The sequence below is a fragment of the Struthio camelus genome, chromosome 5, assembly GCF_040807025.1.
Source record: "Struthio camelus isolate bStrCam1 chromosome 5, bStrCam1.hap1, whole genome shotgun sequence".
NCBI classification, from domain to species: Eukaryota; Metazoa; Chordata; class Aves; order Struthioniformes; family Struthionidae; genus Struthio; species Struthio camelus.
The window spans coordinates 61,093,221-61,109,001 of record NC_090946.1 but is presented as its reverse complement, the minus strand read 5'-3'; the positions used below and the strand labels follow the sequence as shown (position 1 = coordinate 61,109,001).

General features: G+C 37.5%; 1 protein-coding gene across 4 annotated transcripts in view; it reads left to right on the top strand.

Moving 5' to 3' along the window:
- SEL1L (SEL1L adaptor subunit of SYVN1 ubiquitin ligase) overlaps positions 1-14,017 on the top strand; it is a 37,129-nt gene extending 23,112 nt beyond the window's left edge. Inside the window, exons 17-21 of one of the 4 annotated variants that reach the window (XM_068946724.1) lie at positions 675-747; positions 3,171-3,242; positions 4,867-5,039; positions 8,589-8,717; positions 10,051-14,017. In XM_068946724.1, coding sequence (XP_068802825.1) covers positions 675-747; positions 3,171-3,242; positions 4,867-5,039; positions 8,589-8,717; positions 10,051-10,254 — 651 coding nt within the window. In that variant the 3' untranslated portion in view covers positions 10,255-14,017. Of the gene's footprint in view, positions 1-674; positions 841-3,167; positions 3,243-4,866; positions 5,040-8,588; positions 8,718-10,050 lie in introns of all 4 variants that reach the window. The other 3 variants (XM_068946723.1, XM_068946722.1, XM_068946721.1) reach the window with 3 other exon arrangements.
- Positions 14,018-15,781: the final 1,764 nt, after the last annotated feature.

Here is a 15,781-nt window from a genome sequence, read left to right as displayed (position 1 = left end):
TTCAAAACTTAGAAGTAGTAATATAAAGCAAGTTATCAGTATTTTGAGTCCTGAATTCTTCATTTAGACAAGATTAAGTATAACATTTGAACTGACAAATAGTAAGCTTCTGAAAAGCTCATATCAAGTATGGTTCTGAGTGAGCATCTGAGTCTTGTTGTGGAATTCAAAGAATTAAATTTATGAAAATATAAATAGTTGGAGTCTTGGAAATGCATCTTAAAGACATGAGAGCCCTCAGTGATGTAACTGCCACTTTTCCCATATAGTTTGTCATGGACACTTTTGTATTCTCCAAGCAGCTATTCAGCAAATTTTGAGGCTCTGACTTCAGGATAGAAATTGTTGGTTTCTAGCAGTTTATATATGACAAAGCTGTAAGCCTTCCCTTATAAGGACAGTCCTTTCTGCCTGTAGGAAGGCCTTATGAGGAAGAAGGACTGGTTTTGTTTTTTGCTGTTAACATTATCGATGCAGCTGTATCCATGACGAACTTCTACCACTTGCATTGTATTGCTTTTGCTTAGGAAGCTGTGTCATAAGCACTGAGGTTCTCTCTCCAGCTTTGCCTTTGAAATGTTGAATACCTTAATATCTATTAAAGATGTACCTCCTGCAAAATCTGAATTTCTGAAGTTCCTGACAGCCATTTTCCCTGTGTTTTTTCTCTGCAGTTGTTTAAGAATGTATGCGAGCGAGGCCGTTGGTCTGAAAGACTTATGACTGCCTACAACAGCTATAAAGATGGTGATTCAAATTCTGCTGTGGTTCAATATCTTCTTTTGGCAGAACAAGGCTATGAAGTTGCACAAAGCAACGCTGCTTTCATACTTGATCAGAGTAAGGACTCCAGTATCAAAAGGTTTTAGAGCTGGTCCGCAGTAGTCTGTTTAGCGGAACTACAGAGTGCCTGGAAATGCGTTTTAATATTTAAATAGCTTTTGTAAGCTTGTACCTTTAAGTGAGGCTTTATCCCCCTTCCTTCTCTTCACACTGGAAAGCAGTTACTTTTCCCTTTACCTTTAAGGATAACATTCTAGTCTAAAAGATAGAGTATATTTAAATTCTCACTTCTGGGATTTAAAAATATGGAATAGTGAGAATGCTTTAGATGTTTGTACAGTGCTGGAGTTTCTCTTCCTCAGACTTTCTAAACAGTTTTTGCATTTTCATTTTAAATCAATATAGTAATATTAGTTTCACTGTTGTTCTTTGATATGCGCACAAGCTTCACTTTCCTTTGTTCTGTATTTTGTAACGGCTTTTCTCAGTGTTTCTTTTTTTAGCTTGTTCTACAATTGAAATAGATAAAGAGCCAGGCAGTTGGTTAAATTTTTCCAAGTAAAACAGATCATTCTCTTTCAATGAAACTAAGTGTCTAGGTTTAAGGTGTGTTAAAGTTTGGGGTCAAACAATGGAAGTACAAGTAACAAATCCTTTCCAGAAGCTACAAAAACTAGTATTTTAAATTGTCTGGATCTCTGATTTAGTAGCTTAGAGCTTTATATCTTGATATAAAAATCCAAGTATCTGTGTTCAGTAGGCTAATCTAATGTCTTAGTTTCGAATTAATGTTTTTCAAAGGTGCTTTAGTGACTCTTATTTAGAAAAAGCTACAGCAATGACATCAGCCTTTGCTGTGATGGCATGCCTGCAGAGATATTTAGCATCATCTCTGGTTTCAAGTTTCAGTTGTCGTTACTCTGTTGTATCTACCTCTCCACTGGCAGTTAGTTTAAAACTATTTTATACACTTTATATAGCATGTCTGTATGTTTACTGTAGGTAGTATGGGTGAAGCCATAGTTATACTAAAAAGTTATAAATTTCTTGAGCTATCTGGTCTTGATGATATTTCAGCAACCTTCAAACAAGTAAGAAAAGTTCTATTCTGAAGTAGCTATAGCACTGCTGTATAAAACATGCAGTCTAGCTGGTTAGGAATTTTAAGCTATCATTTTGACGAGTCTTGCTTTCTGGATGACCAGACCAGAGTGTGTACCTTAGCATTGTATCTTGGGTGCACCTTTGCCAGAGACTGACCTTTGTACTCTTGAGAATTGCATCTTCTGGCATTCCTCAAGTATGTTTCAGAATCTCCTGAAGTGGGAAAGGGTGAGATGCCTGTAAGATTACATCAGTTCTTAAAGAAGTGAGACTGTGTTATGAGGGAGTTTTTAATACTGAGCTTTATGATGTATTTTTTCACAATTAAAATACTAAAAAAATCTAACCCCTGTAAAGATGGGGACTATATGCTACTCAACCTCTGTTAATAAAGAGTATTTTTTCTTCAAAATAAAAGGTTCAAGTTTTGTCACATCATACTTAATTTCTGATCTACTAGAAGAAACAGTTCTTTTTCTACCCAGTAAAACTGGTAGCAGGCTAGCATTTTTATATGAAGTAACTCAAGCCTTTAAAGCATAGAGAGGTCTGGACACTCACAAGCACAGGATGGACATTGCCTGCTAGTGCAATTTTCTGAAGAAAATTAGTTGAAGGATGGGTTCCTTTTGATTTTAAGCATTAATGATTTTAGATATCCACGCTTATAAGCTAGTGGACTGTATATGGAGACTCCAAAGAACTCAAGAGTAAATACTTTCTGGAGCTCTATAACAAAGCATACCTCTATAGAACAGAACTTCCTGGTGCTCCCCGAAGTGGTGAATATGGTTGTTCAGATTATGCAGGTGAATCTTAACAGTCTTTATCAGAAGGTTAAAGTCCTTGCTGAGTATAGGATACTGAATCTACAGAAGGAGCTGTACTGCTTACCATAGAACTTGGAAAGGAAGAATGGCTATAAATTACTTACACTTTCCCGATCAAGGCACTGAACTGGCAATCATTGTAAATCCTAGCAAGGTGTAACAGCCAACATGAAGGCTGCTTTAAATTGCTCAAAATCTAGAAATATTTCAGGGGAAGGAGTGCAATGAAATAGTTTGCTGTTCGTAGCCCTATGTGGGTCAGAAATATAGAAAAGGCATATAAATGAAAGTTTTGTTAGTTTTAGACAGGCTGAATCTTAATTTTGCTGTAACAGATTTCAGTTTTAATTCATTATAGCAGATTGTGAATATAAACTTTTTGTGTGGCCTTCTGTTGACTTGTATGTACATACTGTGTTCATTCTTAACTGAATTTTCTTTCTTCTCTAGAAGAAGCTAGCATAGTAGGAGAAAATGAAACCTATCCTCGAGCCTTGCTTCACTGGAATAGAGCAGCTTCTCAAGGTAGGTCTCCTGTCTGCTTGCTAGCTAGGCTGAAGGGTACTCAGTGATAGATATCATCTATTTATTGTTACTAATCTTGTAGGTTTGTTTTCTCATCTTGGAATAAGATTTAGTTTCCCAGAACAGTATATTGTCTTGTATCTAGCTGGTACAAGTAGTGTGGTTAAGCAGAGTCTAATCCTTAGATTGCTCACATGCTGCCAATCCTTAAGCAGCATGTGAGCAAGTTTTCACACTGCAAACTAGACAAAATATTTAAGTGACCAGTTCCAAATCTACCTGTCCATGTCTTGTTCATAGTCTCCTTCATTGTGGATAGGAATTCCCAGTAATCCCACACAAATACATACTCTGCAGGCTTCAAGTTTTCATAAACTAAAATCTATATTATACTCAACAATTCCAATTAAGTTATTTTAGTAGCGCCACTAATGTTTAATTTCCCATTTTTTATGAAACGGGGAAGGAGAGGAAGCTTATCTGTTTCTTTTCAGCATTAGCTATATTCTGCGTAGGTTGGTTCCCATTCTTCATTCCACTGGTAGTTGTCATTGCAGTATACTTTGAGTTCTGAGGCGCTAAAGAATAAAAGGAAGCACAAGTGTGTAGATCTGGTGTATATACATTGTATTTCTTTTGCTATTCCATGGGGAATTATAGAATAGTATTGAGCAGTATTATGATGAATGGATACTGAAACTGACTTTTCTAAGAATAGGTCCACTCTGAAAAATGACTGTAAATACCTTTGAGGTTTTAGTTCTTGTGATCAATTAAGAAATATAGTCTCCTACTCCAAGCAAAGCTCAGTGATCAAGAATGCAGTCTTGATATCCAGTGAACCAGAGTTTATGCACTGGTGCATATGACCCTATTATTAAAATAAGCGAAGCTGAACTTTATTGTTAAACATCTGTGTGAAGTTTAACTTTCACACATGTGTATGCAGCTACATCAGTGTCTGCCTATTAACTGTTTTTGAGGAGCAAGCGTATCATGCAAATGGAGCTTAAGGGTTTGTCCAAAAGTCTGTAGACCTACAGTATTATTGGCTTTTACCAGAAAGTCAGAAATTAAAATGGTGGGATGGTGAAGTATACCATTACCAAATGATTATCAGAGACTACCTTTCAAATCTTCAATATCTCCATTTAAAAAAACAAAGTTAGTAGCCCTCATTATTAAGGGCTTTAAGTATAGTAATGCTATAGCGCTGTTGTATAGTTTTAGTACTACGTGAAAGTATAATCAATGAAGGATTTTTTCCCTGAGTAAGTGACTAGGAACAACATCATTTAGCTTTTTCAACTGATAATGCTGAATATTAATAGGAATATTGCAAAGATTGCTGGGATTATGTGACCCTTCTCTTTATTACTTTGCTGAAAAATAGAAATCAATTGGTTCTGGTTAATAAATGTGGTTAATAAATCCAATGATTTCTGGAAAAAGCTGTTTACATGGCGGGGGGGGGGTGAAGGAAATGATCTGTGCAACTGGAAAGGAATACCTTTTTCAAAAGTCCTTCTTAAAGCATCTTCCTGTGAAATTAAAGACTTTGCATCTCTGGGGTTTTGGGGGGGAAGTTGTTTGGGTTTGTTTTTTACTGTTTCTTTATTTATAGGATATACTGTTGCAAGAATTAAACTTGGAGATTACCATTTTTATGGTTTTGGCACCGATGTTGATTATGAAACTGCATTTATTCACTATCGACTGGCGTCAGAGCAGCAGCACAGTGCTCAAGCAATGTTTAATCTGGGTTACATGCATGAGAAGGGACTGGGCATCAAGCAGGTGAGTAAACTGTAGGCTGATAGTGTGGCTCACTGAAATAAAAGGGCATTTATTAATGCTTGACAAAGGCCCTAACCAGTATTGAGCTTTGGGTACTATATAAATACTTAACAGAGATTAGCTTCTCTCTGTTTGTTCTCTGGGAAAAGTATTGATAAGTATATCTACTTCACACTTCTATATGTGAAGAAATGAAGCATAGACAGGGAAAAAATTATCTGAAATTGTGATGACTGGCAAAAAAACCATAGACTTAAAATATCCTTGAGTGGTACTTTCAAGGCTCTGAAGTGTAACAGAATGAATACAAATCAATTCCAAAGTCAACATATTTTAGCACAAGATTGTTCTCATGCTCTGAAACTCAAGTTAATTAGTTTTCTACATCAAAATGTCTTGAAAACATCTTAGTTCTGTGTGTCTTTAAGTGACAAGTCAGATGCACTAATGACAATGTGATTGTTAGCTATGGTTTGTCAAGTTAGACTAGACTGCAATGTGCTTTACAAACTACACCCCCTAAAACAAGGCAGTATATCTGGTTACCGTAGGAAACTTAATTCTTGCACAGCAGTGAACAGCAAGATTTGTAGAATCCTGTAAACCCTGAGTATCATGCTCCTGTATGTGTCAAAATAATATCATTTGTACTCGTATGCTAATTTTGAGCAACCTACATCACCTTAATGATTAATCTCTACAATTAATGAATTGAGTAATATCTCCTGGGTTAGCTGGTGCTGTAAGAAACAGTTTGACTTTTTCCTTTTTATTGAGCCTTAACACTTGGTTTTGTCTAGGTACACATTTCTCTATTCTTTTGGTCTATTAAAAAACCAAGTTTTCTTGGCAAAAAGTTAGAACGGTATAGGGCGGGTCTTAGGTCTGTCTTGTTACTGTGGCAGTAGCAAGCGATCAGTATTTGAGAACTTAGTGACCCAGTTGCAGAGGTGGCAGTACAGTATGCAAGAAGCATTATTTCTCAGCCTATTTTCAGATTTTATTTAGAATTGTTTTCTTTGCAAAACTGAGTCCTCAACACTGGGAAAATTGCTGTTGACTCTATATTTACTTCAAACTTGTAACTAAAAACAGTTAGCCAGCTCTTCTGTAAATGAGGCTGCAGCTGAAGGTGACAGCGCTAAAGTTAGGGGTTCTTTTTTTAAGAAAATCTAACTTCATGCTTTGAGCACAGACTACAAGAGTGTTCCTTTTGCTTCTGAATTGGAAACAAGCTAACTTAGTGATTAAAAACAGCTGGAAAATGTTACATCTTGCTCAAATTAACTGCCAAGAACTTGAGAAAAATGAGTCCTGATGCTATCATTTGCACTGAGCGTTCTCTAACCTGAAGATGGCTGCACCTAGACATCTGAAATGAGTGCAGAGGAGATCTCATTCGCTCAGATGACCAAAAGCAGCCTTGCTCTATCGAGCTGAATAATCCTTTCATAAAGATCATTAGAAAAGGAAGAATTGGGCTACATGGGAAATTGAGACATTGAATATGGATGCAGGAGGCAGGCTCTCAGAATGTCTAGGCAAGGAAATTCAGTGTATGAAACCAGTCTAGAAATTCTGGATATGCAAGTTCTTTGCTTGCTTTCTCCAAAAAGATTAGGACTAAGTTAACAGAGAATGGTGATGAGTACTGACTAGGTAAAAGACTAAAATGAGACAGTGAAGCTAGATACTCTGGAAAAGACAAAGATTGATTTTTTGAATGAAGCAAAAGAATATTTGGCTTACATTCCTAGCATGGAAACTGCTGAATTTTGTTTATTTCTGAAAATAACTGGCAGTTGAAGTTGTACTTCACGTAGTGGATATTTACCACTGAAGTCTGTTCTTCCACCGGAGTTCTGTGGAAGAGGCAGAGTACAATATGATAGCATCTAACAAATGGGGATTGACCCTATTGAAGAAAGGGTTGTACGCCCTTCTAGTCTCTTGCCTACCTATGTCCACATTATAAAATTGCAAGCACTCTAGAGTTAGAGAAAATGATCAATAACGTGGCCTGTACAGCTTCAATTCAGGTCGCTGTTCATCCTGAATAATCCTGGATGACTACAGTATTCCTTACTGTTATCCCTGTACAGCCTTTACTTTATTCAATATTTACTTATTGAGTGAATGCTTTTTCTTGTTACATATAGGTTTCCATGTCTTATTTAATATACCTAAGTGGTTTTCATACCAGTTCTAAATATTAAACCCCTTCAGAAATTTCCTATGTAAACTGTTATACACTTGCTTTTCATTGACTTACGTAGTCCAGCTTCTGAGTCTGCCTTATCAAAGAATGAATATTGTTTCTGTGTATGAACAGCCTGTTCAAAATAACAATTTAACTTTCGTTGACTTCTCAAGGCTTGGCATGGTACTTCAGTTCTTCATGTGTATTAAAGTTCATGAGCTTCAGTTCTCGCTCATCTATCAAGTGAGAATGAAGAATGTGTAAGCAGAATACTAATGCTAATAAGAAACGAAAGCAAATTATGATTAGAATCTGCCTCTGTACTGATCTTAACACAGTACAAGGGAGATAAACAGTTTCTTCAAAAGGCAGACTTAAAACAGTTCCTTTTCAGAGTTGTTCTGAAGTGAAATGTTGAAGTGTGTGAGCTAGTTGATACACACTTATGTATATCTTTTCATATTATTATCTTCACTTGCTATGACACTAAGCTTTGCTATATCAGTGAACAGAAAATGATGAAGGTATTCCACAGTTAGGATAAAATTCTAGAATTAAAATGTTTCATGAAACCCTGGAGTTTTCTTTAATATCTGACTGTGAGTACTTAGAGGTAAGTTTTATGCTATCCTCCACTTCAGTCCAAGTGAACATAGGCAACCTGTATCTAAGCGTCCTAATTTTGCTGCATGTGCATGAAGCAGAGCCAAAAAAGGAAAGTTAAGCTTTTTAATTACATGCTGTCCCTTCTCCCTACAGTCACCTTCTTATCCTAATTCTACAGTAGAGAACACTAATACAAGCTCATGCTAAAGTTGCTAACCATTTGTGCTCATACTTTTGCCAAGCTGTCCTCACTACTGCAAGTTAGGTCAGTTTGGGTAAAGATTATGCCAAATTTGGGAGTGTGTGCAGAAATCGCTAGAAATTGTAGGCTATATACAACAGGTATCCTCTAGTATAATTGAGAGGATAAACAGGTATTTCCTCCTGCATGATTTCTCAGTCTTTTTACGTTTAGTGTGGCATTGGAGATGTAGTGTGATTACTGTCTAAATCTGTACTCTATAGTTTGCAGTGTATGGCTTGACTATATTAATACTAGTCTCTTTATGGTCTTCAATTTCAGTAATGATAGCTTCATCTTCAGATAAAAGCTTCCCTTTACTTTTCTCTTCAGAGATCAACATCTCTCAGAGAAAAAGGGGAAATTCTTATTAAATGTTCGTTGTTAATGCAATCAACACATCCTATTTCTAAGTGACAATATAAAATAGAAAAAGCTCTAGTTTTTATGGTGACCTTTTCTGTTTCTTTCAAAATTGAGTTTTATATCATCTTAACCATAGGATATTCACCTTGCAAAACGGTTCTATGACATGGCTGCTGAAGCAAGCCCAGATGCTCAGGTTCCTGTCTTCCTCGCACTTTGCAAGCTTGGAGTGATCTATTCCTTGCAGTATGTACGAGAAATCAATGTAAGTAATGCAGAATTTAAAAAAGAAAAAAAGATAGTGTTCACTACTCAACTTATTTAAAAATAGAAATCTTCGAGCCTTCTGAAGACTTGTGATACATGGCTTTTGCACTGTTGTCTCTTAAGAAAATTACTGAAACCACAAAAATTACTTATTTTTGTGATTGTATGAAACTGGCCCAGCCAACATGCTTGCACAATTTTTCCCTTGAAGAGAATTTTCCTGGCCTGTTTGACTGTTCTTATCCATGAGCACCTGTTACCAGAATTAAACAGATAATTCAAACGACATGATCATTGCTTAAGAAAAAATAAGTGCTTTTTTGTAGCCCTGATTTTATACTGTCTAACAATCCCCTCTGAGTCTAGTTTGATTTCTATGAAAAGATGACATGCATTAGACTGTTCAGAGTCGGTGCTGAATCATGGCACCAAAATACTTGGCTAAATTCTTAGATGACTTCTCTGTGTAGGGTCTGAAATAATCAATATTCTGGTATCTTACTGCCTTTTTGGGTTACTTGATGAATTCAAATGGTAGGGAAGCTATTCCTACTTACAGCAAACCGGAGTTCACACAATCCGGCTAAGAATGACAACACTCAGTCTAGGACTAAGGTTTTTCTGGAGGGGAAAATCAAATATTCTAAACCAATTGAGCAAATATCGATATGCACTAACAGAACCTATTATGCAGAACACTGATATTCCAAATTTAAAGACTTCTAATGCGGACAAAATTGACAATGTCTCTGTATACGAAGGTCAGTGTGCATCAAGTGTGCATTGACTAGTGCTTAGGCAAATTAGAGTCCGATATAAAAGCAGGTCAGTCAAAACTAACAGTAAGTCACTTTGGCTGGTCACTTGCGCATGCCTTATCTAGGTGATTCTCAGCATTGTACTGTGCAAACAACCTGGGGTTTAATGTTCTGTTGTTCATGGGCATCTGCTGATGGCTTCCACTTTGGACTGATTAGTTCGCTGCCTCTGTATTACTTGCTCTTCTTCAAGACAACTAGTGGTGTTGCATACCCGATTCAGATTTAAATTATCTGTATACTTTAATGCTGTGTATCTGAAAGTCACAAAGCTATGTAGCAAGGGCCTCTGTCTTTAGAATAGCTCATCTTACAGAGAATGGCTCATAAGGGCACTTAATTCCTGGAAGTTAAGGATGTCACTGTGGTAACTCCTATTTTTCAGAGAGAAAAAGCGCTACTGAAGTCTTAAAATTGGTACTTCTACATGAAAAGTTTTAAGTCAAATTTAAAACCAAAGTAACTTCCCATTCTTGCTCTTTAACGTGATTGTGTGGACTTCTTGTTTCTTAGATCAGGGAAGTATTCTCACATATTGACATGGACCAGCTGCTGGGGCCTGAGTGGGATCTTTACCTTATGACTATCATCGCCTTGCTTCTGGGGACAGTTATAGCTTACAGACAAAGGCAACATCAGGCAATTCCCAGACCAGCAGGACTGCGGCCAGCTGTGCCTCAACAGGAACCACCACCAGAGCATCAACCACCACAGTAGCAACACGAGCCTCAGTGAAAGAACTGGATTTTTCCAACAGGAACGTTTTCCATTTTGATTTAGGACTTTGGATTAATGGTCTCTCCCCCAAAAAGAGGCGCAAAGAAGTAAACAAAAAAAGTCTGAAAGCTGCTTAGAATGATGCCTTTTTTCAGGGATAAGAAACTTTTGAAACTGATTTGAATGTTATTTCAGTGCCAATGGAATAACACTATGGCTTTTTTTCGTGGAAGCACAAGTGTGCTACTACAAAAATATTGCCTGCTGTATCTATTCCTCTTTATTCAAAGTCCCTCTCATCTCCTAGAGAGCAGAAGACTAATGTTAGAAGGTTTTGTCTGCCTGGTAGCAGCTGCCCTATTTAAAAAAGAAAATGTTATGGCCAATTTAAGTCCCAGAAGCTGAAATATGTTCAAAGTCAAAAAAGATTAGGGCAATATGTACTTATATTCAGATCTACATCCCAAGTATTCTTACAGTTCTTATTTTATTTCTTAGCGTTTCTCACATTTCGGGTTTTTATGTTGTCTTGGATGGTTTAACATGGATTATTTATAAAAATCTGTAAAAACTAAGCCAGCAAACAAGTCACTCTGCCTATGTGCTTTTGTTTTAAGTATTTTCCTCCATTAACCTTAGCGTAAGCAGTTGTCCGCAGTCAATATGTGGCCTAGGAGGTGGGTTGGGACAGATTGGGTCTGTAAGGTTGGTAGGTTGAAGACTGTACACACAGTTCCCAGACTTCTCTTAACCTTTCTAAAACTTTAGGAGCTTGTGTGTAACTTGCAATCCTTCTTGAAATAAGGACAAGTTGGTAGTGTTCCTAAATCTTTTAATCTTACACTTATGAAGAGGCTGAGTCTCAATTGCGGAAATCACTAGTGCGGACATTGAAGAAAGCTGACTCACTGAGAAGACTTCTGCCCTTACTTTTTTGTTTGTTTTTAGAGGCTGAGTCTTGAGTTTAACAATCCTGTAAGTGACCTGCACTGCAAGAAGGTGTTCGTGCAGTTGAAATGGATGTGGTATCTCATGCAGGCATCTGTTTTATGCCCAAGTACAAAGCAGCATGGACTTATGCCAGTAATGCTACTCCAAAGTGTGGCTGACTAGTTTTAAAAAAAAAAAAAAAACTGTACTAGATCACAGCGGTGCTCTGGCTATGGCCTACCTCTTGTCTTTGGCATATATTAGAGGGCCAGAATGACATTTCTGCCTGGCTGTGCCATCTGAGGGTCCCTTGTAACAAGAAAATCCAAAGAGACAGGAGACTAACCATCTGTGGCCTCTTGATATATCACCAGGTCAGTGCAGAGGCATTCCAAGGGGAGTGAAGAAATGACCTGTGGATTGATGGTGTTTTAGACTGCAAAGAGAGTCTTGACTTCGTAACTGTTTTTCATTGAACTATAATTTTGGGGGGGGGAGGCAGGAGGAAGAATAGCTTTGTGGGGCAAGAAATAGATATTTCTGTTCCTGTCTGTTCAATGGTGGTTAAATATTTCTGTATTAGCGTTAAACCCTCTGAATATCCTGTCTTAAAGCAGAATGAAATAGGAATGGGGAAGTCTTACCAGTTTTCTGACAAAATCTGTTGCATTTAAATGGTTACAGGCTTCCTTTCATGCACAAGTTTTTTCCAGTGGATTGGCAGCAATGTATTAATATGCGGTAGAATTGGGACGTCTGTGTGGTTTTATACTTCATGCCTTTATAAGGAGACCATTGCGCAATGTATCTGTAGTTTGGGAACAAGGATAAGAAATCTGCTGTTTTGGAAATGGAAACGTCATGGATGACTAGTATTAAAATATAGGTAGAGCTTCTCAGTACTTCAAAGTGCTTATGCTGGTTATATGCAGACAAATCTTTCATTTTAGTTTAGAGGGATGCAGCATGCAGTAGAGGAATATCATATTTCAGTTCCAGTCATCATTAGCAAATGGAACAGTATTGAACTTACATCGTGTCTAAAGTGTACAGCGCTCTCCAGCTGCATTTCTGAGATATCTGTGACTTCTGAACACTTCCTCTGAAGTATTTTTACTTCTATCACTTAATAGTTCTTTTGCACTCAGCATGATAAATTACTTGTATGGAAGCTATTTTCCAGGTAACTACCTTTGGTTCATTGGTATTGGTCTCTTAGGATGTTTAACAATTTTGTTGCAACTTAAAGTTGTTTTTCTTGTGTTTAATCTACAATAACTAAATTCTAAAAGCTCTATCCTGTCTGCGTGAGAATCTTTGATCACTGCTGCTATGTGAGAGTCTTACAGCTGACTTTTTCACTGAACTGTTGCATTTTACATCAAAGAAATCAGCGAAAAAAATTGAAGATCAGCAAGTTGTTTCACTTTAAAGAACTGCTTTTTGAAGAAGCAATAAGGAAATCCTCCTCCTGCTCTTTCCCTTCCCACCAAATTGCTACCTACCACTTAACTTTTTCAGATGACATTCATTTGAATGAAATGTGGTAGCAGTAGAAAGGTACTTACTATGAGTAATAGCAAGTTCACTCAGGGATTAAAGAAATGAATACACTTTCTAAATCTGTTGTCTAGAACATCACTTAGGTTTTTCTGACAATCCCTTGCTAGTCGATTTGAAACTTGCGTTTTGAGGGAAGCATATGTAACTCTTACAGCAATATGTTTGTGTTTATCAAACAGCTTTTTCTTATGGGAGCTGGGTAGCATACACATCGTCTTATACTTTATATGCAGGAGTAGTTTAGAGGGGAAGCTGTTTAAGGGATGCCTTCCTATGAATGTGCAGTGTGCTTTGAATGGTAGAACTGTATTCTTTGTTGGTAGTAACATAGGCCAGAGCCTGCTGTTTGGCCTACCCAAGCACGTGCTCTTCTCTCCTTGCATGGAGCACAGAACAAGAGAGTAGTAACTGTTGTCCATAGGAGCTCTGCATGTAGAGAAACAGTGGAAAGATGAAAATTTGAGGGGAAAACATTGTACAGCATCTCAAATTATTATTCAAACAAAACAGCTGTTCTTGCAGTTTGAAAAAATAACATTGAACTGTTGGTGAAAACAGGATTCTAGTTCTTTCCTCTGGTGCAATTTGACCCAGAGCTTAGTCTGTTAATGCTTTTCCTTTCTTTATATTGTCCGTCATAGGACAGTGTAATGGAAGATACGGCCTTTGATTATATCCCAGTGAGACTCTTGAGACAGTTTTACTTGCTTTATAGTTCTCTTCCGTAAGGCATCAGCTGTTCTTTGAATCAACTTGCAAGAAAAAAAGAAATCCATGAAACAGATGTTGTTCTTCTCTTTAGGGAAGAATATTAAAACATGGCTGTGAAAGGACTTCTAAGACTATGCATTATCTAGTTTCCACCTATTGTATGCTAGGTTGGGCCTATAAAAGGATTATTACAGGGGATTACACTCACCTTTGCAAATTACTTCCTTTTTAGATAGGCAACAAACTGAAATTCTATTTTTGTTCCAGAGAATATTGAACTAAGAAGATTTAGTTTGATTTGAGAACTACTGCAAATGCGTATGGCAAATAGGGACTATTGGGGGGAACCCTTTGTTTTTATCAGCTGCAGTTCTTAAAAGGGTGTTGTAGGAGTTTTGTAAATTTATTTTGTATTTAAAAAAATCAGTATAAAGGCTGGTCAAATGTAATATAATTGTGTAAACAAATTCTGTTAATAGAAAGATGTACAGATTCATTTTGTACTGTATCTTTAATCTTGTGAAATAAAGTTACCACAGGTGTGGTTACCCTCAGTGTTCATAGTGGTTATGATATAAAGATCCCAATTGTTAATCTTATGCTCAAAATACCACTACAAAATGCATCCCTCTATATGAGGATATTCACACTTCTTTCACTTCTGTTCCTCTCAAATCAATCTTTAGTTTAGAAAGGGCAGCAGAAACGCATTTCTGGATTACATTTTCTGCACTGCCAGAGGCTTGCTATAGGTTTTTTTTAGCATCTGGTCTGTGCTGTTTATGGCAGACGTGCAACTGCTGTGATCTGAGAGGTGGGCAATAACTTTTAAGATAAGTGTTGTATCTTTAAGACTAAGGCACAGATAATCCAGTAAGCAGAATTAGATACTGGGGGTCAGGGTACTCCAGGCTGAACGAAATGACAAAATGGGCTTTCTGCCTTTCAGCCTTCTCTGCACCTGCTTGTCCCTTCAGGCTGCTGCTCAGATCATCGCCACCTGTTGGGGGTAGTAAGTCCTCCCTCATAAATGTATTATATTGGTTTGCTTTCCAGTGTGCTGCTTCATGGGGAAGAAAATATTTAGGGGAAGGGAAGTAGAGTAATGGAGTAAGTGAGCAACAAGACAGTGGCTGTACAAGCCATCAATGGGACAAACTCTGAGGCTTAGGTCTAAGTTGCACAGTTTTCTGTAAATTTGAGGTGCTGGAGAAAAGCAGGTTCTAAACAGGTCAAGCTGCTGACAGTAGCGCTAGTTAGGAAATGGGACTGCTGATACAAACACCAGCTTGTGCCTGATGTAGCTCAAGCTTAGTAAGGTCATTCCTCCCCTTCCCAGCAAGGCTGAGGCTTGAGCAGTGATTGCCCATGTGCCCAAGTGAGGTGGGGTCAGAGGGGTAGCTAGCTTATTTTACCTTCCTAGCAGTGAAGCAGATTTGAAGGGAGCTGGGGAATGGATCTGCCCACTTTCTGAAATGCTGTTTTAACACTTCTAGGTTGATAAGCTTGTAATAAATGAGGAGTTGTATTCTGTTGTGGTAAAAGGGCAGCAGGTATATGAATGGTTGTAAAAATAGCTACTGCATCTTGTTCATTGCAGTCTCCTGGCTCCCAGCTTGGTTGGTCCCTTTTTTTTTTTTTTTCAGTTGCTGTATTTTCTTTTCAGTCTGACATGAGAACACTTAAAATTAAAAATATGTATCACTTGTAAATCTGCATCTCCTCTGTTTTTTAGCGTGTTACTTGATGAACGTCAGAATGTTCCTCATCTTTAACTGATCATGAGCTTAAAGAGGTTTCTGGATCATAATAGTAATGCCTAGTTGCATAAAGAATTGTCAGGAAAAAAGTCACTCTAGTCTGCTAGCTACAAGAGTCAGAAGACTGTAAATGACTTCTTCCAAAAGCAAAGATGTGGGGGACATGCAATCTTCCCATTAATGAAGACTTCAATACCTAGTCCTACCTGCCATCTATAGAAAAGAAAAATAAGTGGAGATGGAGCACCATTGTGGTCATACAATGTAGTGAGTTAAATGTGATTTGATTTCCCTGGCACTGTAACTAGTTTGGTAGTAAACCTCAGAAGGACTGTTTTTTGCCTTGAAAGGTATCAAGGGCTGCTGTCATTTTTTCTGGTACACTTTTCTAACTGCAAAAGTATTTCAGGCAGGTTTCTCTACTTAAAGGAAGGGCCCTTTTGGAGATGGGTTGCTCACACTTCAATTTCTTTGGAACCCAACTTTTGGGCTTTCCACATGATGCTGGTTGCAATTCCAGGTTTTGGGAAATAACTTGGGGAAAAAAAATAGCATTGTAAAAC